Consider the following 24060-nt stretch of genomic DNA (forward strand, 5'->3'; position numbering starts at 1 on the left):
CAGAGCATCCGTTTGGCACTGCTAGCACTCTTTCAACACTGTAGGTTGACTCCGGTGATGAGGATGAGCGAGCTGTGGTTTAAAATCAGCAACATGAAACTATCCACCTCTGTGAGGACTGCAGCCAATGACACCAACTCAGTGGTCACTTTACCAAAGCCACTCTGGACTCAGATAGATGCTCTCCTTACTCTTTATTCCCACATATAACTAATGTTCAACAATGTCTGTTTTACTAGTCCACACTTACTTCATAGATAGACAATTTTAGGTAATTGAAAAATAATGTAATGTATGTGGCCATGGTGAATTTACTGTGACAAACACTGCCCCCTATCGTGACCAACAGAACTAACAACTAATCTAAAACCTGTTCTAGTTACTGATATAATTTTTGAGTTGAGAAATACAAAAAAAAGCCAGAATTATTCCAACATCATTTGTGAAACCATTATGATCAGTGGAGTGCTACCGTTATCATTTTCGATGAAACTTTGCACTCACTTATAGGGTTAAGAATCTCTATTTGTGTGTGTTTAAGTGAAACGTCCTGAAGTATAAACACCCAAAGACCATAAAAACTAATAGATATACAATGAAAAACAAGAAACAAGCTAGTGAAGAGCAGGGACTCAAAGGGTCCAGGCTGAGGCTTCGTTAAATAGTCTCATCACAGCAAAAATAATTGCATTAATTAACTTTAAATTCAATTTAAAAAAAAACAGCAGCACACTATTGCTGCATGTGCAGTGGGTTCCTAAAGTGGCACATTTTATTCAACTCGTATGCACTATCACAGTTAATCAAATAAAACAAATAACACAGCATGCAGCACCAGCTCAAAAATAGTTTCCTACGAATCACGTCATTTATTGAGCAGCAGCAGCCTGTCATTACTCACTGCTGGATGTCTCAACAAAACAGATGATGGGAAAAACAGAGTGAAGTTGTGCTGTTTTGACACTCATCAAGATGTTTGTTTTGCTCCTTTGTTAATAACTAATACATGTTATTGTTGTGTTTCATGCATTTGCAGTTCTGCAGTAGCCCTTCATTTAACACGGCATAAACATCTGTGAAGAAATACCATGAGACACACAGCTTTAATTCAATGTTTACTCTTGACGTACATAATATCCAGCTCATGCCAGGTACCTCATACATAAGAGTCATCACTGAAGGCCTTGTTGTTCACTATGAAGCTTCACCAGTCTTTTTTTTAATTTTTTATCCAACCTATTCACAACCCAGAGGCAGAAAAAAAAAAATAAAAAAAAATCACATAATAAAGATTTGCTTTTTTTGTTTAAATAAAATTACAGTCCTCCAGAACACAACCTTAGTATAGAGTCAAAGGTCAATTTGAGGTAAGCAACACAAGTAATGAGTTGTATTCCATGTGAAATAAAGAAGAAATATTAATTTCTCACTTTACGTAATAACAATAGTACCCTATGTTGCACAGTAAATTTCGGACCTGACGACTTTGAGCATAGCTGCTACTACTCTACAACTTTTTGAAGAACCGCTCCAGTCATGTTGGGTTAGTTTCTAACCACAACTACTGTGTCATTTTGTAAAAGCACATAATCTGTATTCAAATATGACATTATTTTGTAGCCTTTTGGGACAAGGACATTGTGAGGAAAAATTATATAATTATCTGTTTCTCTCATGTTGCTTTGAACCTTTGATCAGAGTGTCTCACTGCTGAGAATGGCTGCTAATTGGCTTTGAGCCGGAGTCACTTTAACCCTAATTATTTTGATTAGGGACACTTCAGACAAATGCTGATGGGGCGCAGCATGAAGTGACCCACCTTTGAATCAATGTATTTTTGTTCAACTATAATCGCATCACTCAAGTCATTTCCACATTGCTTTTGCACATTTGTTGTGACGCTTAATGAGACACATAGGGGCTGCAAAATAGATGCCACTGCCACATAGAACCCAGTACACATGTTGAGGATTCATAGCTAAATGAATAAGTTTGGAAGTACGTTAACTTCAAACGTTGCCAGGCAACAGAAGGGCCTGACCCTAAACATCTGCTGATAGATAATATTTATGTTTTTCTCAAACTCTGTGAATATTGCTCATTACTTAAGCTGTTTATCTCATGCAGCCCGTTCGGCGTACATTTATTAAGGCTGCGAATCATTCTGGAGGGCAGTGCAGATGACGCAAATGCAAGCTTATATACAGTACTCATATAAACTGTAGGCGCACAGTTAATAAATCTATTAAATGTAAAGTGCTAGGCAAAAGGACCACATTTTTTTTTTTATTAGTTGTAGACTAATTCAGTCTCAGTTAAAGGATACACAATTGGTTAACCTCCATGAGAAATACTAACAGGCTATGAGTAATTAGATGAATTTGATACCAGATATAAGCAGAAAGTCCCTCATCACCCTCGTTTTTGTTAATTTTTTTGTCATTCCATGTCACCGTTAAGAAGATTTTGGCAAATGTCTTGGACCAAAGGGAGAACGTCCTCGTCAGAGCTTCTTCGATAATCACTGTGTCATGCAGCCCGATTGCTTCTGTGACTCCGTTTCAATCCATTTCTTTTCCACCTCAACCTAAAAAAAAACAAAAAACACAAAATGAGATGTTTTCTCAGGAATTGACCGAGACATTATCACACTGGTGGGCCTCGTTACCTGACAATGATAGCGCGTCCAACTGGTTACATGTTTCTGCGGCTGGATGTCGTTGGCAGTGCCCAGTGACTTCACCCTGGTCTGTGACACCACTGCGCCCATAATTTCACATTCCATGGTGACAAAAGGGTACCAGTCACTTGGGATCTCCTGGTCGGATCCCAGCTCTAGCTTGCAGGAAAAAGAATGGGGATGATCCACCGCTGCGTAGGAGAAAAACAAAAGGTCACTTGTAGTTAAAGAGTGTCACACCACTGAGCGGCAAACACACTGATAACAAGCACAAGAAGCCGAGGCCAATGTGTTACCCGTATTCTTCGCGGGCAGCCTGTCGATCCTCCACACGACGGCTGAATATACATTCTCATACTTGACAGTGCCGATGGTCACCTGCATGACGGGCTGAGAGTCTGCAGTGCCAACGGCGCCCAAGCAGGCGTTTCTGTTCATGCGGGCCTTCAGCGACCTCTGCCGCAGCAAGGCCACCGTCTGCGTCACTTTGACCCAGTCGCCTGGCACCGGCACGCGGATCACCACATTCTCACACAGCGGGGACATGTCAGACACCCTCGCCATGGAAAGGAAGGCGGCCGACATGTTAAGAAAGGCCTGGAGCTCCACGTAGGCACCTTGGACCGTGACGACAGCTTTGATCGAGAAGGGGATTTCTGTGCAGCCCAAAATTGCTGTCTTGTAGCGCATCAGCTCCACCCTGCAGGCCTCGGGAGGCGAGAACTTCACCAGCCGGGCCCTGTGAAACTCCGTCTCGTTCACAGATTTGTGAAAATGGCAGTCTGCGATCTCCATCCAGAGTTCACCGTCCTCCTCAGACCCGTAGCTGGAGTCGCAGCGCATCAGCCCGAGGTCGTTGAGGGCGAGAAAACAATCCCCGAGTCCGTTAAGGAAAGCCAGACAGTGAATCTGGGTGAGGGCTGTCCGCTCCATGACTTCTCCGAACTTATCCAACTGTACCCAGATATGATCGGTGATCTGCAGGGACAGCTCCTGCTCCTCGTAGTGCCGCCTCTGCTGGTGGTGCAAGCACAATTTGAAGATCTCCTCCTCCAAGGAGACGACCAGGTCCTCCATGTCGCTGTGCAGCGTGGAGCCGAACTTGAGCAGCTCCTCTGCCTCCGCCTCGTGGCTGACCTCCAGCTTTGGGTGGTAGCGCTTCTTCTCCGTGTACGAGAAGTGTTCCACCTTGACCGAGAGGACTTTGCGGGGCTCGCCGTAGCTTTCCAGTTTAAGATCCGAGAGCCTGCACTGGGGGAGGAGCTGTAACTCCTTGTACGGCTTCTCCAGCCCTTTCTCGTAGTACATCTGCAGCACGCCTCCCGGCAGCAGGCGCAGGTAGATCGGCCCCCACTGCCGCGAGGACATGCGGTTCTTTTTTTCGGGAATCCTGAGCAACACGGACCAGCCGTCTCTCTTCTGGCTACGGAACAGACCCCGAGGGACAAACTGAGACGAGCCCTCGCTCAGCACCTCGCTTTTGCAACTCAGCCGCCTCTCCCCATCTTTTCCCGTCTCCTGGTCCGATTCTGCTTGCAGGCCGTCCAGGTTGTGGCAAGCGTAGGAGAAGGAGCTCTGGAGGTGGTCGCGCGGAGGCTCACTGCCATCTTTGGTCCGAATAAAGAAACGCGGTAGGCTGTTGTCAGCTTCTGAGGAGTCTGAGGAGGAGCTGTCCACATCCGCGCTGTGTCTAGATCCATCCCAGAAGGGGTTATAGTGTCCTGAGCTCCCCTGGAAAGAAGGGAACGGGCTCGGGCCCTCTGAGGTTTGATGCAGGCCCTCTGGTGCCGGCGAGGGAACAGAGGGGGTCGACGTGCTGGAGAAACTCCGGAAGAAGTCGTGCTTTTCCAACGCGTTGCAGTGGAATGGGGACGCGCTGTTAGGAGCCCCGCTCACAGGAGTGCAAAAGGGCGTGTTACACGGTACACAGGCACCTCCACTAAGACTGGAGTGGCTTTGAGGGGATTCCAGGGAACTATTAAAGCTCCAGGAAGTGTCTCTGATTGGAGGAAGGACTAATTTCAGGCCGTTGGGACGTGGTACCGATGCTTTGAGAAGCCCTGGTGACTGTAGGGGCTTTTGAGGCGACGGGAGCGGCGTGCTGTCATCTTCAAATGTGACCCAGTTCGAGTGGTTTGTGGAACACATGGCTGGAGAGGGCTGATGGCCAGTTTCAAGTCAACAATTCCTCCTTTGTTGGGTCAACTGCCCCCGAGGCCTTCTCGTCTGCAAGAAAACAAATGGGTACCATTAGAAAATGCTAAATAAATGTCATTTTTCAACAGGTGAAATCTCAAGATTTTCCAGAGATAACGCACATGCTCTTCAACGGATCAGTTTCCTGAAAGGCTGAGCAAGTCTATTTATCAGAGAGAGAGAGAGAGAGAGAGAGAGAGAGAGAGAGAGAGAGAGAGAGAGAGAGAGAGAGAGAGAGAGAGAGAGAGAGAGAGAGAGAGCGCTCCTGGGAATATAAATAAAAGATATTTCCTTAAGGTACTCCATTAAACCGTAATGAGGGAGTGACCCTGAAAACCTGGAACATGTTTACATAATTGTGTTAGCACCACAATTATCTGAGGCTCGTTTGATGTTAATGCTGAGGCAAGCACTCTGCAATGCAGCGTCACGCTGCAGCAGATTCTCTCTCAGTGACACCGCGGATTACAGCTTTTCTTTAATCCTTCATACAAACATCCGTGAACTGAACTGTTATGCAGGTACACAATCAGAATAGAGTGAACAGTCTTGTATCAACCAACTCCATGCATGTGCATGTGTGAGAAGTTGATCTATTCCACCAGTCAAACTTTTCTACCAGGAAAACAAAGATTAGTCTAAAGAAAAACTCTGGGGAACTTTGAAACTAAATGTACTCAACAGGTGAACATCTTTTGTATCCATACATTCTGACAAATTGACACCGGGTTTCTCGAAGGATTGTGGTACATGAAGGTGAAGTGTTTTTAGAAGCTCCCTCTGGAGCCAAGGAGGAAATCCTCAGAGAAAAAAAGGAAATATTCCTGTTTTCAAAAAGGGAAAAAGTTCTAGTGTTCAAAGGTTTCGTATTGGAAATTGGTGAGCTAAAATGTTGTGTTTTAGACGTACCGTGGCTTTGAAATGAGCACAGTCTGAATATTTCATTGCAAGCCTGCTCTAAAATGCGTGTGAGAAAAGTTAGCCATGGCGGCAGAGATCCCGCCTCATTAACCAGCATGAAGTGAACCGTGAGAAGCAGGTATGATGTGGCACAGCAGCTGGTACTGTGTGAGGCTTCAGAGAGGAACGAAGGGTGGGGATATTGCTAAACAACAATGGAATTCAGGCCAATTAGCCAATGGGCGGAGAGTGAAGATGTTGTAATATTTACACTATTCTTCTGTTAATTCCCCCGCCAGTCCATCACAGAGCGTCTTTTGATGTGCTGGCAGCTCTGCTCTCACAGGCCACAGAGAAGAAGCCACTTTCAAAATGTTGAAGCCTAATCTCCCCCCCATAAAAATCTTGAAAAAAAAATAATTGAAAGCAGAGAGCCTCAATTAAAGCGATGACTTTGCATGAGGGAGACATCCAGCGGCACGTCCCTCTAGCTATAAATAAACAAGGACGCGGGGGTTCTGGTTCAGGGTGGTGCATCGACAAGTCTTCAGTCAGACACTGGAGAACATCTTTCTAATGAGGGGATGTTTGCGATGGCTGACAGACACTCGATGGATTCATCCCGCTTCGGCGACTCATTGAATCCCTCAGCTTTGGTTCAAAAGAGTCGGGCACTGAGGAGATTGAGCGCTCCGCGGGGGTTACCGACTGACTCTCAGACGCATTCCCAGCCTGCCGTCTCCTCCAGCAGGCAGTACAGCAGCGAGACGCTGCTAAATCTACAGAGGACCAGATATTACATTCCACACATTCCTCGGGGACAAGCAGCTCTGCACACAGGAAATGGCAGCCTGCTCTGTCCGTGTGAACTGACAACAAATATTATCTTAATATGTCATTTTTAGCAAATTTCCCCCAAAAAATGAACCAGATATTTATAGATTCTGGTTCTTTCTGGTTGTATCAAACATAATTAAAAACAGAAATGAAGAGGGAGCCTGGGGATGAAGACGGGCCTATAACTAGGTACTTTGTAAACATATAAAACCAGTCTGAGGAATTACTTTTACAAGTTTAACATTGTTTTTCATTGTTATATCATGTCGAGACTTGGGAGGTGAAGCAATCTCACACACACACACACACACCTCTAACTTAATGCAAAGACAAGAATAATCATGTCTCTCTTACGAACACTGATCCCATGCATTAGGCTCATCTCAGGTTTATTACTATACTTACAGAAATGACTACCCTCGCTTACCTGGGGTAGGCAAAATAATGTACACACCTCACGGACTATAACTTAAAAGTCTGCAGTCGCTTAATTATAATTATTGGGATATAATATGTAGCCAAATAGATGCATTCATCAGCTTTAAAAGAGGCCAGTCAGCTCTTTGACATGAAAGCTTATTCTCCAAACAGATCCATTTACAGGTGCAACTGTCCAAACTGCTGAAATCGTTCAACATGCGTCTAGAATAATGTGACAACTTATCACAAACACGCAGAAATGTCCCTCCACAAAGAGGAACAGCAACCACAAGCCGATGCTAACCCAACAGGGATATGAGAAAACACATTCTGGGTATTCAACCTAATATGTATAATATTTTAATTGCAGCTATTGCAATGATCATTTAATTCAAGGTTGAAGTCCATCATGAGGCGTTTTTGTTATTTGGCTTTTAGTGTATTTCCTGACTACTGTGACAGAAAGGACAAATCCCTTAATGACAGGAAACAGGAACAGACGCCTGACAAATGATGACTCGGAGGAAACTATAGTGGTTTAAGAATAAAACTGCTGAGTGAAAAAACAACAACATTTGAACTTTAACTTAGGAGACAGATGCTTCCTGGTTAAATGAGACATGGTCCTGTAGGATACTCGGGGTAATTCCTGTGTATTCACACGATAGATCGGATCGCTTTCCTTGGGAAAGTATATAAATAAACTAAATAAGACGCGGACTCTTTTTCATTTGACGGGAGAGTACTACCGTTGTGACCACAGTGACTGTGTGACTATGTAATCTAGTGCAGAGCTGAAAATGTGACGACCCGTTTGCAGTGGCAACACTGGCGCTGTCTGCAAACTGAGCTCTGTTCTCCCATCAAAGCAAAGCAGAAGAGAAAGTTTTGGTGCTGCTTTTGTCTCCTCACACCTTAAACAAACAGAACAAATAAATGCTGTGTTCGTTATATTATATACAATCATTCCATGGCATCTAGTTTTGAGGGTTTTCTCCCCACAGTTCAGTTCCATGACTGGAAAAAAAAAGGAATGACTGGGAGACGTTTGTGTCAGCTGAAGCACTAAAAATAACACGTTTCCACTATTTCACTGTATGTAGTTTATTCTAGCAGGACTGATTCATTTTGATCTCAGACACTTCCTGATAACTAATAATAAAACTAATGGAAAATGTGCATTTCATTCATATTTTAGAGCACACTAAAAGCAGGACTATGTCGCTTTTAAAAGAAGTGATAACAAGAGTCTTCCCCTTTTACAAAGGAAAAGCGGAATTCATACGCAATAAAATACACTATTACTTCATTAAAGGGGTTTAGCTGCTGCAGCTTTACAGTACATGGTCTGGCAGCTTTTTGGTTGTTAAATGTTAGCACACTTTAGCTAATCACTTGTGGCAACAGTGGCTAAGTTTACAAAGTCTCACTTAAGAGAGCAAACCATTGTTTCCTCATAATAAAGCACATTAAAATGTCCCGCGAAGAGCAAGCAGTGTGTATTTCCGATGAATATCCTCAACAAAACAAACAAACTGCATCCTTGTAGTTGAAACATTGTTGCTGCTGCAGAGCATTCTTGCAGCGTGGGGTCAGTAAATACCAGACAAACCCACGAGTCGCCGGTGTAAACGACTTTTTTTGTTGTTTTTTTGTCACCCATAACAACTCTGGCTGGAGAAAGAAAACAGTAGCAGCGTGTTGTCATCCACAACAACACCGAGAGAGCCAGGCCCATGTCCCGGGACAGAGAGGCCCACTTCTGGGATCACTTCTGCGCCTTTGTGCTCTTGCGAAGTCTGCGTAAAGTTGTCACTCACTCTGCTTTGTGGACACACGCCATTCAGCCCCGAGCTTATGACTGACAACAGAGTCAACATTGGCGAAGAGTATAGAACCAAAAACGGGTTTAAGTAGTTCCTGACAGACATGAACTACCTCGGCTCTCTCGAAAAACAAGAGCTGAGCGCGAGCAGAAGAGACAGAGAGATACTCACACGTTCACAGTGGTGCTTCACTAGTTCAGGTCATGACTTCTGTGTCATGGACGCGTCTGTACTCTTGATGTCGGCCGGTTTTCCTCAAAATGGCAGAGTGTAAATCCTGGGAGTTTTTAACAGCGCAGCGCTTCCCCTCCCCGAGTTCACACAGACTGTCCTGCAGCGGGACACTTTGGGGAATGAGCAGCGCAGTGCTGCGTTCACAGACTGTTGGAAATGTCGCCATCAGGAGATGGGCGCGCATATACACACAGCAAGTAGCGAGGGAACTGTTCAGCTTAAGTGATAATTAAGATAACAGGCCTACTGGTTGTTTCCCCGTGTTTGGAAATAAACACTGCACATACACTTTAATTAAATGAACCCATGTTCTGCCAAACGAATGATCAATTTGATCCATTTCATTGTTGAGGTTTTGTAGGCTGTGTGTCAAAAACTGGAATTTTACAGATTCAGCAAAGGATGGATTTGAATAAAAGTGTGAATCGCAGTATAGCAACAAGAGGGGTTACAATAAAACATTTTAAGTCCATGAGGAATAAAGGGAGTTGTGCAGGAACCATCCGTTTGTCCCTTCATTTTGTTGACTTGCGCTATTTGTAAGAAAATACGTTAAACTCTGTCCCGTTATCATTTTTGCCAACCTAGAAGTATATATTTTAAGCTGGATATTTCGGCTGGCCACTTTTCCACCACTACACATCTGTTGCATTATGTTCTTACAACAATCCTGCAGCCTCTGTGCTTCTTGAGTTTGCAAAAATGCAAAATACCAAATTGTTATCACCGTCGTCATTATTGGCCAAAAGCTCTTGAATGCACAAATAAGTGGTGGTTATTACTACTTTGACCTCTGAAGTAGTGTTCCAAGAGTTCATGAAAGCATCATGAACTCAACTATAATGACACATGAGTTTCCTTCCAAACAAAGTGACAGCATCAAACAGTAATCTTTCATTCCTCACATGTCTAGTTCAGTGGTGCTGCCTCATTTCCCAGTGGTTAGGGTGTGTTAAGGGCCGTTTAGTTTTTTTAATTACAGGCGATTTAAAATCCCAGTCTCCTCCAACTCCCAGAAATGCAGCACGGAAAGATACAACAGGATCATTGATAACAAGAAGACTCTAAATACATGAAGCATTTAAATGTTGAACAAGCTTTTTATTTTCTTTCACATGTTTATATGTGCTTTTGAAGAGGTTACATTATGAGAATACAATTGTTATTCTTTAAAAGAAATTCAGTTTAGGTGTTGTTGGCAAATCTTTTTTGATGAAAAGGTTTGCTGGCAGGGGAATAAGGGTTTGACTGAATTGCTCATAACCACAGAGGGGCTTTTCTTAAGTTTTCCTCATGTCACTACGCGCCAAAGAAGTTTGTACTTTACTGTAAACTTTAACTGCACTCTGCCGTGACTCACGCATCAGGTTATCTAAGCACCAGTTGCATTATGGGTCAATCCCTCCATATAACACTTATCCCATCGCAACCCATTATCTAACCTTACAGGAGGAAAAATCAGCTGAAGACTCAGTTTTCCAAAATTTTGTGGAAAATAAACATGTGTAACCTCTGAATAAATGCCTTTGTGTATATATATATATATTTTAGAAATTATACATACAATTACATCATGATTTCAAATGAGTGTATATTCACATTAACCCTTTTTGTGCATACATATAACAACATGAATTTAGAGACCGCTGTGCCACACCAGGCTTCCGAGTGCACATCCACACTTACTTTGGTGATAAAAAACGACTATTGTTACAACTTCACAGAGACAGACTGACACCATTTCACAAGCTCCGACTTGTCCATCCCACCTTCTCTCTTCTAGGTAAACGCAGTTAATCAGTGCTTCAAGGCAGACATTTCTTCTCGCCTTTTCTCCACTCTCACAGGACTGGACATCTTCCAAAATGAGGAATGAATTCAAGTTTGTCTTTGTTAGTTGCTCATTCCGGTTTTAAAGCCCTTCTGTACAGAAGCTCTTGATAGATGCGTTGTGTTGTAAGGGTTGTATTGTGCTGTATGTAGACATACAGGCCCTTGGAATCACTTGCGCAAATAATCTCTAATTTGATCTAAAACAAAATAATAAAATGTCAACGGTGTAAATCGATACTCGCGTGTTGTGAAGCCTGGTGCCACAGTCACACGACACTCTGCACACATACAGCCACACCAATGTTTACTCTGCTGCCACAGATAAGCAGTAAGAGCGCAGTTTCATTTTCTTTTACACGTACGTTTAAAGCAGGAAAATCACACGCGCAGTTCAACAGAGTTTGGTCTTCAAGTCTTGACTTCAGTGAGCGTTAACAACTTCGACTGTTCCCACTGTTTATCTTCCTCTGTCCCTTTTTTTTTGAGGGGGGGGGGGGTGTTTTTCTCCCAATCTGCTTTGGCCAAAAGGTCAAGCAGCAGCTTCTTGTACAGTTTCAGGAAGCAGTTGATGCAACTCTTGGTGTGTTATAACGGTGCTGTGACAAGGAAAAGGCTAAAAAAAACAAGAGAAGAGAAGCTTCTTCAGTCAAACATGTTCAAGCCTCCATACGAGTTGGTATTGCCTGACAGTGGAGGGATCTGAGGCTCATGTAGTCGTCCTGTGGTTCGGTGACAGTGCTGGGAGGCTCCACAGACCAGATCTTCTCTCAAGGTGCCAAAATGGAGCCAGAGTTTAACAGGCAGCTCTAGCGACCTTTGTTCTTTTTTGCATTTCCCTAAAGAAAACAGAAAACAAGAGAAGATACAAGCTCAGTTCTGCAAAGAAACAATCAAGATATTTCCAGAACTTTAAGAACGGTGTTGTGTTTAAGTGCAGCAACTTAAGATAGCTCAGATTTGTTCTACATTCGGTTTCAAAATCTAAAAACATGCCGAGGCTGGTCTCTCGCCTTCAAGAGAAAATCACTCCCTTTAACTCACAAACATGTTCTGTCCTGCAACTTCCCAACATGCGACCATCTGTGTGCACACAAGCAGGAACATGCGCGCTTAACAAAACGGGCCTCTCCATTTCTTAACGACTTCTTCAGATGGCTCCAGCAGGTGCTTTTCCCATCAGGCCCCGACAGCAACCACAACACCGCCGATGACCTCACAGTTCACCTCATAACTGACAGAATCTTTACAATGTCACATTTCACTGCCAAACCTGAAATGATCCTTCACGCTCCCTGAAGCCAATGGATTTATTTATTTTTTTATCACCACTCTTAAATGACGGAGCTTTTAGATTTATTTGTATGGAGACGGACAGCATGACACAGCTGAGAACAGAGAGCAGACACAAGGACAGGAAGGTGTTGTACCTTGCTGCCCAGCTTGAGCGTGTCGATTTCCTCCCTCTGCTTGCTCAAAGTCTCGTTCATACTACACAGGTGGTCGCTCATCATGCTGAGCTGGTCTTCGTAGCTCCTCTTCGTTGTAGTCAGCTCGTCCTGTAGGCGAGACAGCACAGTTACAATGAGAATGTCTTCCGAGTTGGAAGGAGGCTGCCATCTATACTTAAGACAGGTAAGTGTATGACTTTGGTAATGGCTCCGTCTTTTACCTGCAAGCGTGTGACGTTCTGATTAGCCAGTTTGACCTCCTCGCTCAGAGTCTCCCGGGATTTCTCTGCAATGGCTAATCTCTTGGCCAAAGCTCGACACTACAAAGAGGAGAAAAGGAAAGTTAACAACTGCATGACTCGCATACTTAACAGATCTTTTTTTAAAAGCTGAAATTAAGGGAGATATTTCTCAGAGTAATGGGGATATTTGAGGACGGTGCCAAAGGATTAAAAAAAAAAAAAGTGACAGTTTAATTCCAGAGACACTGACTCGAGATCAGGTGCGTTCCTGTTGCTACGATACAAAATGTTGATGACTGACACACCGGTTAATCACAATCCGACCGGATGTCACTTAGAGAAGAATCTACATTCAGATCAAACCTCAGCATAACGCTAAAAATATAAGGTGTCAGTATCTCAGTAAAAAAAAAAAAAGGCAACACTTGGTGATAATGGAATGTAAAAAACATTTCCAGAGCACAAAGAGGAAAGAAAAGAGAAACAAGGTTAACTTCCTGGTTCAGTTTCTTTGCCCTCAGTTTCTCAAATTAAAGAAGCAGACAAAAATAGTACACACGAGGGAGCAGGGCAAGAGACTGTTCTGCACTGAATGTATTTGGTTCTAAGAGTTTCCATAGCTCTTCCCAGATGACATGCAATATTAGGGAGGCTGTGCGCGATGAAAAGGTCAGTTCTTTGCTGTGACAAGCAGTGCAGTTAGGGCTTCACCTCGGAGTGAAAATGCACAGCTTTGCTGTCTGAAATCTGGAGCTGGGTGGTGAGCTCTCCCACTCTGGCCATGTAGTGAGTCTTTATCAGCTGCTCCCGGGACTCCTCGTCTCCCACCTGCAAAACACACAGACACAACAGCCAACTAGATAAGACTTGTTTCCTTCTGGAATTGAAATACGTCCATTGGTTAAGTCTGTGACAACTCACGTGCTCAACTGTGGGTGTTGTGCACAACATGCCAACCTGCAGACAAGACAAAAAGAGAGAAACGCGTCAGGAGCTTGATCATAGACCGGATGTTATTGCAAGAGACACTAACAGTAAACGCTAAAACACGAGCACTAGTGAGTTAAGCTGCCCTGGATTGTGACTGCACTGTGAACTCTGCACTGACTTGTTCAAACAACACTATTCTTCTATTCTGCAACATCAGCACATGTCAAGTCTGAGTTTTATTAAGCAAAAAACTTGCTTAGTGCGGGAGCTAAAAGAACAGAATGATAATACTCCCTTTGTTGTAGCAAATCAGACACCAGTGCCGTGGGCAAGAAAATGTCCACTGCAAGCGAAAAACTAACAAGCGCAGCGACCGACGCAGCGACTGTACCAGGCTGGTGCACAGCGCAGACTCTCTCCCCGCAGCCTTCTGCTCTTCCTCCGCTTCCTCGTGGCTTTCTGAGAGCGTGCCGGCTGCAGCTGGTTGCGAGTTTGGATTTTCCCCCAGAGCTGCAGCGAGCTGCGCTTCCAGGTCCGCAATGCGCTGGTTCTCCTTTTCCAACCGCACCTTCCCCAGCTGGGCCTCCAGGAGCCAGTGCTCCTTCTCCTGCTCCAGCCGAGCAATCTTCTCCTGGCTCTGCTGCACCTGCAGGGAGGAGAGAGAGGAGAGGAGAGGACAGTGAGCTGATGAGGTGAGCAAAGGGCAGCAGGATTAGGTAGGTCAAGACATTTATAAAACACTTTTTAATCAAAAACAATCTGTGAAAGATGAGGTCCTGTGGTCAGTTTTGTGAGCAACTCTTCCATATCCCCGTCTTTCTCAGAAACTACTGATGGTGCTGTTCTGCAGTCACAACAAACATAATTGCGTGTGGAACCATTTTGGGCTTAACCTCCATGTTATTATATCACCGTCTCTCAGGCAACCACAGCTGGCTGGCACAATGACTCACACATGGTCTAATTGCCCACATAACACTGGGTGTCTCTTTTGAAAAAAAAACAATTCAGAAAAATCTTTAAATTTATGAGCTTTCAACCAACAAAAATGGTTTACAGAAAGACATTTGGAGGCGAGTGTGATACCTGCTGGGTGAGGCCCTCTCTGCTCTCAGTGGAGCTGGTGAGCACACGACGGTTTGACAGAGCTTCTCTGTATGGAACAGACTGAGGCCTGCCCTAGAAAAAGAAACAAAACAGGAAGTACAGTAGAAAACCAGTCATTTATAAATACATTTTAAAAAAAACCCATGCATTTCATATTTATAATGAACTGGATTCGTATAGCACTATACTTAAAGCTACTACAAGGAAATATTAGTTTGTGTTGATTTTGGCGGTCTCTATGGACAAAAGTGGTATTGTTTCTGATCACCAGAGTCCCTTTAGAACAGGGGTCACTAATAGGCGAACCGCGGTCCGGATCCGGACCCAGACCCAATTGAGAATTATTACATTTTGACGGAGCTCTTTTATTTTAACCGGCGTAGCTTTTCCAGCCTTGACGGGAGACGAGGAATGAAAACGAGGAGTAGGAGAATAATTACGTGAGTCAGAGAAGTTATTTCACATGATGTTCTCCAAAGAGAGAAAAGAGGTCAGAGAGACCAGTCTTTAACCAAGAATGAACAGACTCTTTCATAGGTTCATTCTTCACACGGACAGTTTAAAACCAGTATGTCTCATATGTTCAGAGACTGTGGCGATTATTAAAAGCGGTAATGTGAAGAGCCACTACGAGACAAAGAACAACTCCTTTGAGCAAATTTAACATATCCACTCACATCTGAAATGAAGACACAGAAAATAAACCTAAGAGCCCAATATGATCAGAACCTAACACATTAATTCATGACCAACTATGATGTTAACAGAAAGGATAGAGCTGAAACAAGTGGTTTAATAACCACACATAAAGTCCATGCTCACACATTTCTCTTGTTAGGTGAGAAAAATATAATATTGTGGCTTTTTTGATTGACATCACTTCACACCTAAATTAACTGAATTTAAAGCTGCAGGGCAATTCAGTGAAATTAATTTTTTTTCAATTGAATTACTTAATTTCAACCTGAGGTGAAATGATTTCGTAACTGCACCATTTCATCTAAAATCCCATCTGAAATTAGACAAATTGTCTCATGTATGCGATTTTGAAGGGCTTTAATTTTGAAATGCTACATCAGAATGTCCTGGTTCTCTCTGAGTGACACCTTGAGGTGGTCTGCTATCAACCTGAGGTGAAATGATTTTGTAACTATGCACCATTTCCTCTAAAATCCCATCTGAAATTAGACAAATTGTCTCATGAATGTGATTTGAAGTTAGCTCATGAATGAGATTTTGAAGGGCTTTAATTTTGAAATGCTACATCAGAATGTCCTGCTTCTCTCTGAGTGACACCTTGAGGTGGTCTGCTATTAAGATGCACATTTTTCAAAAGCTTTCTGTTATGTCAGTTATTCTTTAATCCAGCCCTTATTTTACTTGAAATGAGAAGAACATTTATTCATGTATTTCTATGTATCATTTATGATCCATCCACTTAAATTTGAAAACTGAAAATAATAATTGTTAAAATATAATTGATTTCTTTATTTGATTTGACAGTTGTTGGCTACACAGAGACGTTGTTACTACTACTAGGCTTCTTGAATATATATATATATATATAGATATATGGCACTAAATACCGCAAGTTAGATATTATTGTAATGTTCCGGACCTTTGCCCGAGGAGATTTGGACCTTTTGGAATGTTAATTGAATACCCCTGCTTTAGAAGATTTTGAAAAAGTGAAAAACAAGAAAAAAAATTGTTTAAAAGAAGAGCTAAAACCAGAGGAGCGTGTGAAATATTCACAAATCCACAGATTAACAGACGTTACAGATATCGGCTTTGTCATCTCAATGGGCACCATATTCCAAAGTCTGGGGGCTTTAGCTGCAAAGGCTCGGTCACACTTCATCATGAGCAAAGACCTGGAGATAATCATTGGATTTGAGCAGATACTGACCTGTTTGATAGCATGTATATAGGCAGCTGCTTTCTTTTTGTTGGCCAGCATACTCTCTGCTTGCAAGGGGTTGAGTGCTACTGTGCTGCCTCTTGGACTGTAGCCCGATGATGTGAAGAAGTCCAAGTTGTTGCTAAAGAAAGTGGCGATCTGCAACAAACCAGTGACATAATGTCTCGTATCGTTAAAATCAAAGAGATCCTCGCAGCCTCCTTATTTAAAGAAACACTGATTACGCCCGCATGTCTCAATGCAGATACTCAGCATTCTGTTTGGCCTCAAATTAACCAGTGTGTTTACGACAGAGATTATCAGACCACCAAGTGTCTACGATGATAAACGTCTGGGCAATTAAGCTTTCGCCTGCAGAGATGATCACTCTCAAATCGCAGCTCACTCCACACATCACATGCCAGCATGGTATTCAACGCCGCAACCCGCCGGACTGTGCCTCCCATCAGCAGACACACCTCAGCCAACGCTTCACTTGGTTCACAAAGAGAAATCGGTCCCCCCCCCTCCTTTACTCTGACTGGGGAGCAGCTGTACACACTGCGGGTTGGACGGTATCTTTGAACATTTAACGGCTGACCACCTGAGTCCTGTCGTTCTGCGGTGGCAAAACTACCAATTCCAGTTGCAGTGAAATCTCGCCGCTACTTGCAATTAAGCTTTTTTTGTGCTTCACATCAACAAATAGCATGCGGCTGTATGAACATGCGATATTAGGGGAGAATAAACCTAGCTGCAGCCTGCCCCCTGTTGGCCATACCTTGCCGGTGCTGCTGGTCAGAGAGCCCAAAGATCCCAGCAGGCACTCTGTGGTGGTGCAGAGCTTCTGGGTGATGGTGGGGAGCTCCTGCTCAAAGCTGGCCTTCTGGTTATAGTGCTTAGACATCTCTGGACACGGGGGGACACAGAACAGCAGGGGGGAGCATTTACAGCATCTGTTGGCTCGATGCGATTGTATTTCATATTGTAAAACTGCATGTATTTAATGGTCTATTTGACCACAATCACTACCAAGACAGAGATCCTCATTATATAAACACATTTCCACTCAGCCAATGTGTCACCGGAGGACATGAGTGACTCTCCTCTGCCAGAGAGCACTAAATTACACTTCCATTTCCCATCGCAGTGCGGTAGGCGCTGGATATTTTTAATTTTTTTTGAATGGCAACAGCAGCGAGGTGGATATGTGAGGGAATCGTTGTGCTGGTTGTGAATCGCTGCGGATAAAAAAAAAATAAAAAATGGCTGGCGGTGCTGCTCACCTTTTATGGCATCGTGAAGACTGTGCAGGCAGGCGGCCAGCTGGGTGAAGACAGCCGAGGTGCTGCTCTGTGGCATGGCATCCTGCCGAACACCTGAGACACATCGCACACACATTTGTAAAACAAGCAAATCGGATCACTTCACAGCAGCACCCGCTCTTTCCATAAATACAAGCTACTTTAAAATACTGCCACTTTTTGTAACCATTCAATTTGAATGTTACTTTTCTAATCCAATATTAACCGTGACAATGGACAGAACGTATCAAATGCTCACCAGGTCCTGAGTAAAGCTCAGGACCTGACCTGCCACAACAAGCTAAAAACACAGAAACACATAAGCCTTAATGCTTTATTCCCGCCTCTAAAACCATCAGCTGTATGAAGTAATCCGCGACATATGGTTTTGTATTATCACCGTTGACCTACTGGGTAAGGCCAACAGCTTAATGTAGCTCTGCAGCTTCTCAAACACAGAAGTCACTCTCTTCATGTCACTCAGCAACTCCTGGTTTTTCGCAATAAGGGCAGCCGTGCAGAGAGGTGCGTTGCACTCTTCTTCTAGGCTGAAAAGAGAGGAGAAGATCAATACAGCCTTACTCTCACATTTTCACACAACCCCCACACCCACCCACACACACACACACACACACACACACACACACACACACACTGACCTTTTCAGCTGGTAGGGAAGAATCTTTTGCAGAAAGCCGGTGTATGAGGAGAAATTATCAGCAAAGCTCTTCAGCTTAACCACAGTCTCCTTCAAGTCAAGAACATAAAAGGACACAGTTGGTGGTTGGCTGTGAGCGAGCATCATGAACGAGCCCTCACAACGTCTCTGTCTGAAAACCCACTCACCAGTACTGTGACGGTGTCCTCTGTGATGCTTTGGTGTAGCTGTAGAAAGCCGTCCTCCAGGGGGCGCACATAGGCTGCATTCTCATGTAGATACTGAGAAAACTATGTAGACAAGAGGAATCATGCATTTAAGCTCGTCTTTTATCGTTGACCTAAATGCGTTATATGATGAGCAGTCTGTATTTCTTCTGTTCGGCTGCCTCACCTTCTGGTTTAGGGGGGAGATGGGCTCAATGGAGGAGTCCAGGGGATAGATGTGCACTCTCTGTTCTGTGTACGAGTGGAAGTTCAGCAGAGCAGCCACCAGGTCCTGAATGAAGCTCAGGGCCTGACCCGCCACGTCCCGGGCTTTAAGCTGAAACCACAGCAAGAGCACACACTCTAAGTTTTAATGGGTGAACAAATGTGTGACATATGGTATCCAATGTATGTCTGCCAAACAATTAGGTGATTAATTGATGACCCAACCTAAAGAAAATGAATCTGCAACTATTTTGATAACCGATTCATAATTTAAGTAATTTAAGAGGATTCAGCGTCCCGCTGAGAGAGACGGAGAAGAGGAAGAACGGTTCAAGTCGAACCTCAACGAAGAAGACGAGCGGGTTCTGAAGATATCAGAGAAAGACGAATCCAGCGAGAGAAGGAAGAGTGCGATTCAACGAACTACAATCATCCAACCAGATGCAGATGTTCAAAGAGGAACAGCTCAGCCTCAGTCTGCCCATCAGAGCCGTCAGGTCACCATACCCAGATGTTGCCAGGCCAAATAAATTTAAGTCGCATAATAAAATAACCGTAGATATAAATATCTTAGACCTAATGATCATTATTTATTGTATTGTTCATCATGTTCTTCATTCATTCAACTTATTTTGTCCATCTTCTTGTTTATTCATTTAGTTTCTGTTTAGTAGTTTAGTTGTGTAGTTAGTCAAATAAATATTCTATTTATAAAGAACTTGATCATTTTTCCAAAATTGAATCTTCTGTTAAATTCTGTTAGTTAAACTAATTGTGGCTTATGGCCAAAGCTGAGTGCTAACTCATAATTTAATTATTAATAATAATTACATATCTTGATATTAATTAATTACTATTTATTAGATCTGCTACCAGCAACAACGCTACACTTTTAACCAATGCAATGCATGTGCACTCTAAACCTTTCTATGAAAGGCTTTGTCTTCTCACTCACCTGGTGCCTTCGGTTGTGTGGTGGCACATTTAGGCTGTTGTAGTCACCAAATTCTGCAGGGTCAAAGAGAAAGGACAGGAAAGGAGCAGAACTTTATTGACATGACAAATATAGCTTCAGTGGTTTAGCCTCCTGCCTCCTAACATGCAATATTACAGTTTGGTGTGTTTACTCCTGGGCAGACGTGATGTTCTCAAAGAGATGTCTGCTCTACGGCCGATCATGTTTGTCCAAGTGTGCTCAGAGATACTCACTGGTGTCATTGAAGGGCACTTTCTCCTGGATAACACTGCTGCTTTGTTTCACCTGTCTGTTCAGCTCTGACTGGCACCGCCTCAACTGCTGCTGACTGCAGAAAGACAGCAAAAAAAAGTTCAACAGATGAAATTATGCATTTTACTTGGTACATCAATTTGAATAGGTTTTGAGAATTGCAACTAGACTAGACATGCTTAATGTTCTTAATGTTCCAGTTCTCTAAATTTAAGGATGCTGGTACGTGATAGTTTCACAGGTCTTTTTTAACACTGATGTAATGATTTGTTGCATGCATCCACTTCAGGTTTTCTGACACCACATTGGTGGATTAAATCTTTCTCAAACCGTGAATAAAAAGAATGATGTACCACTCTTCTGTTCGCATTCTGCACTCTTTGGCTTCCCTCTCCAGAGTCTGAGCTTTCACCTGTCAGAGAAAAAAAATAAAATACACACATTGTAATAAACTTCCTTAAAACTTAAAATGACATAATGTACTTCTTCCTCCTCACCTCTAAGCGAGCCTTGTCACTCTGCAGCCGGTCGATTGTTTCCATGTACTTGGTGGTGAGTCCTTCCACAACAGCCTGGTGCTGCCCGGAGTCTTTTTCCAGCTCCCGTAGTCGTGTCGTCAGCTCAGCCTCCTGCTTCCTGTGATGCTCGTCCGCTTCATAAAACTAATGCGGAGACGGCAGAAAACAGACCCATCACATGCACGGCCCCACCAGTACATTATCTGTATATACAGAACAATGAAAAGACCGATCTAAACACAACGTGGCCGCTTACTTGGATATGAAGTCGCTCATTTTCTTCTATCTTTTTCTGCAGGTCCTCGTCAAAAACACTCTGAGTCTCCAGGCCATGCTGTGACGGAGAGTCTGCTTTGCTCTGGAGGAGGTAGAGATTAAAAAATAGGGGCTGTTAATTGTGATCTTCTGGCACTACAAACATTAGGGTTTAATGTCAATCATTATTGAGTTTGCGAATTTCATAATCACTCGTGTTTTTTGCTATTTCACGTCTACATGAATACACCCCGTTTCCTCTACCCATCTGTGTGACCTCTCCCTTATTTCCCCTCGTGATCACCTTCCCCTTTTTGCCCTTGGATTCACTGACAGCGAGCTCCTCTTGAAGTAGCTCCACCCTTTTGGCCAGCTGTTGGTTCCTGAAGCTGAGACTGTCCATCTCCTGCTCCTGCTTCCTCAGGCTCTGGTCCCTCTGCTTGAGCTGCTCCTGATGAGGATAATGACAGAAAACATGTGGCGTGTCACACATCAACTTGCGGTACATTTCTTCCTGGCAAATATGGTGAAGCTGACATTGTGCAACTCTGGCAAGACAAGCAACATTGCAATACGTACTAGTAAGATTAGGTGAACATCTGGATTTGTTTAGCAAATACAAACATTTTGTTATTTACAACACTTCTCATTTAGACCTAAAGATTAACCTGGCAACCTGATGATGGATCACAGCTCATTGTATGATCTGGAATCTCCAAAGCATTATAGTTGTGGCTTAATTATTAAGCCTCCATCAGGAGTATAATTGTGCATAACAGCTGTTTTTCTAAGTCACTTTACCTTAAATGAGGCGGAGTTGGCTTGTTCATCTACAACTGCCTTCTTCAGCACCTGGTTCTGGGCACGGAGCTGTGAGGATGACACATAAGTTCAACATATGTATACATTGAATGCATGTCTCATAACTCAATGTATACCACAAATCAGAGGTATACATTGAGATGCAATGGAAGTTTTCAAATAAACACAGAAAATCTCTGTCATATGCTTGTGTGAGGTTGCTGTTTATTCATCTAATTCTGCAGAACATGAAGAGAAGAGGGCCACTAAAATAATTAAAACTCAGCGCTCTTTTATGAACGGCTCGTGGGTTTTTAAACACAAACTTAACTAAGCAGAACGGCAGTAAGTGTGACAGCTGCATAGTCAGCACTTCCTGAGCAGGATATGGTGCTTGGCTAACGGGGAGATCAGAGTCAAACAGGAAGCAGCACACACTCCCCGTGCCGTCAGCTGACACAGAAACAAAGGGCGCAAACAGCAAAGAGAAAACGCAGACTCATAGGCTTCACTGTCACTTGTTAACACATTAACCACATGTTGATTACTGGAACACAGTGTGATCTTTAGCTGTTTAGTATGTCACATTCAAGCTTAAACACGACACGTTAACCATAATACTAAAACAGCTGGTCTAGTGCCATATTACAGTATGAAATCAGTGGACACTCAGTTGCCCGTACGTTTATAGCTCTACCTATACCCACAGTATCGTGTCCACTCTTTGTTCACACTGTGTCAGAGAGCCTGTTGATTCAATTGTTTGGTGCATTTCGTAGTTTGCAGTTTATGGGTTTTGAATTCTATTGTATATATATATACACTTGTAGGTCTCAGTCTAAGAAAATACAATTCAACTGCACCACAAATTGCATCTCCCAAAATGATCAAAACAACGGCTCTTTAAAATAATAGAACCTTCGTGAAGATAGGATGTATAAGGTATTGTACTAACTAGTTTATACAATTTATTTATTTCAGATATGTGCATCTCTTTGCATTGACCACAGCTCTGCATGTTTAGCTTCAACTATGGATCGCACTCCAGTAAAGCCCAGTCTCGTATTTGAGTAAATATGTTTAGGTAGCATTCGTCATTGATTACAGGTGCATATTGATACAGAATTAGAAGGTGGCTAATGCTAATGCTTCAGAGTTGCAGCCTTGTCAGTAGTTAGGCTAACTGTGTATTTAAGAATAACATTAAATGTGTTACCTTGGAGTACTCCTGTGCCAGCTTGCTGTATTTTGTCTGGAGGTCTGTAACGTTAGCCATTGTCGTTGTACACGTTCACGTTATCGATAACACGTTGACGCTAGTAAACGGTATCCTCGCTAGCTGCTGTGTGTACACTTAGCTTGTACTCTGGTTAGCTAGTTCACAGTTCTCATTCAGGACTTCAGGGCGGCTTGTTCCGTTACTTTGATAAGCTAACCTAAAAAACATTGTCACAGAGGGACGGACGTGAGTCCCGGTGAAAGAAGTGGTTGGTGGTCATCTGATTTACGCTAATTTCTAAAGCCGGATGTTATTCCGACTTGACAGCAACGGGGTTTTTTTTGTTTCAGTTAGCACTATCACCGGTAGCTTGCTAGCTAGCTGACTGTCTTAGCCAACAGCTAACTAGCTTGTAGCAAAACAAATCCCGACACCGAGTAACACATGTAGGTCATAACATGTGACAGCAGCCGTATTACACGCTGCGTCCGCAAATCCTATTACTGAGTGAGTGTAGCTGCTGCTAAGCTAATCAAACAAGCATTGACAGCCATTCATCGGAAGGAACACATTCATTCTATAAGAAGCAGAAAGCTTCATCCAACGAGATCTGACGAGACGCCGACCACACACACAAGCACAGAGGTCAGAGGTCAGCAAATAGAAAAGTGGTGAGCTGGTGTAAACAGTGCGCCCTCTAGCGTCTGAAGGAAGAGCTAAATAGATGGATATATGTGGATAGATAGATAGATAGATAGATAGATAGATAGATAGATAGATAGATAGATAGATAGATAGACCGACAGACAGATAAATAGACAGACAGACAGATAGATAGACAGACAGACAGACAAATATACAGACAGACAGATAAATGGACAGACAGATAAATAGATAGACAGACAGACAAATAGACAGACAGATAGACAGACAGATAAATGGACAGACAGACAAATAGACAGACAGATAGACAGACAGACAGATAAATGGACAGACAGATACATAGACAGACAGACAAATAGACAGACAGACAGACAGATAAATAGACAGACAGACAGATAAATGGACAGACAGACAAATAGACAGACAGATA

General features: G+C 43.2%; 2 protein-coding genes across 3 annotated transcripts; both read right to left on the minus strand.

The window, feature by feature from the left end:
• Positions 1–1102: 1102 nt before the first annotated feature.
• ston1 (stonin 1) lies at positions 1103–9189 on the minus strand. The gene is made up of 4 exons (XM_068724527.1): positions 9031–9189; positions 2977–4906; positions 2669–2871; positions 1103–2587 (listed from the first exon to the last, which is right to left on the minus strand). Exons 2-4 carry the CDS (start codon positions 4826–4828, stop codon positions 2522–2524), a joined length of 2121 nt encoding a protein of 706 aa, XP_068580628.1. The 5' UTR covers positions 4829–4906; positions 9031–9189; the 3' UTR covers positions 1103–2521.
• Positions 9190–10173: 984 nt separating this feature from the next.
• On the minus strand, positions 10174–23587 carry ppp1r21 (protein phosphatase 1, regulatory subunit 21). 2 transcript variants are annotated; one of them, XM_068724584.1, is made up of 22 exons: positions 22965–23587; positions 21749–21817; positions 21282–21398; positions 20949–21050; positions 20672–20836; positions 20528–20586; positions 20156–20250; positions 19902–19954; positions 18909–19058; positions 18704–18805; positions 18517–18605; positions 18269–18405; positions 17840–17932; positions 17335–17462; positions 16563–16712; positions 14633–14725; positions 13938–14192; positions 13538–13573; positions 13328–13444; positions 12596–12694; positions 12354–12482; positions 10174–11762 (listed from the first exon to the last, which is right to left on the minus strand). In XM_068724584.1, exons 1-22 carry the CDS (start codon positions 23022–23024, stop codon positions 11733–11735), a joined length of 2328 nt encoding a protein of 775 aa, XP_068580685.1. In that variant the 5' UTR covers positions 23025–23587; the 3' UTR covers positions 10174–11732. The 2 variants fall into 2 exon arrangements, with proteins under 2 accessions (XP_068580685.1, XP_068580676.1); XM_068724575.1 differs by having other exon boundaries at positions 21252–21398.
• Positions 23588–24060: the final 473 nt, after the last annotated feature.

This window comes from Cebidichthys violaceus, unplaced genomic scaffold (assembly GCF_023349555.1).
Source record: "Cebidichthys violaceus isolate CVI_PGR_0920_01 unplaced genomic scaffold, fCebVio1.0.p SCAF_10, whole genome shotgun sequence".
In the NCBI taxonomy this organism is placed as follows: Eukaryota; Metazoa; Chordata; class Actinopteri; order Perciformes; family Stichaeidae; genus Cebidichthys; species Cebidichthys violaceus.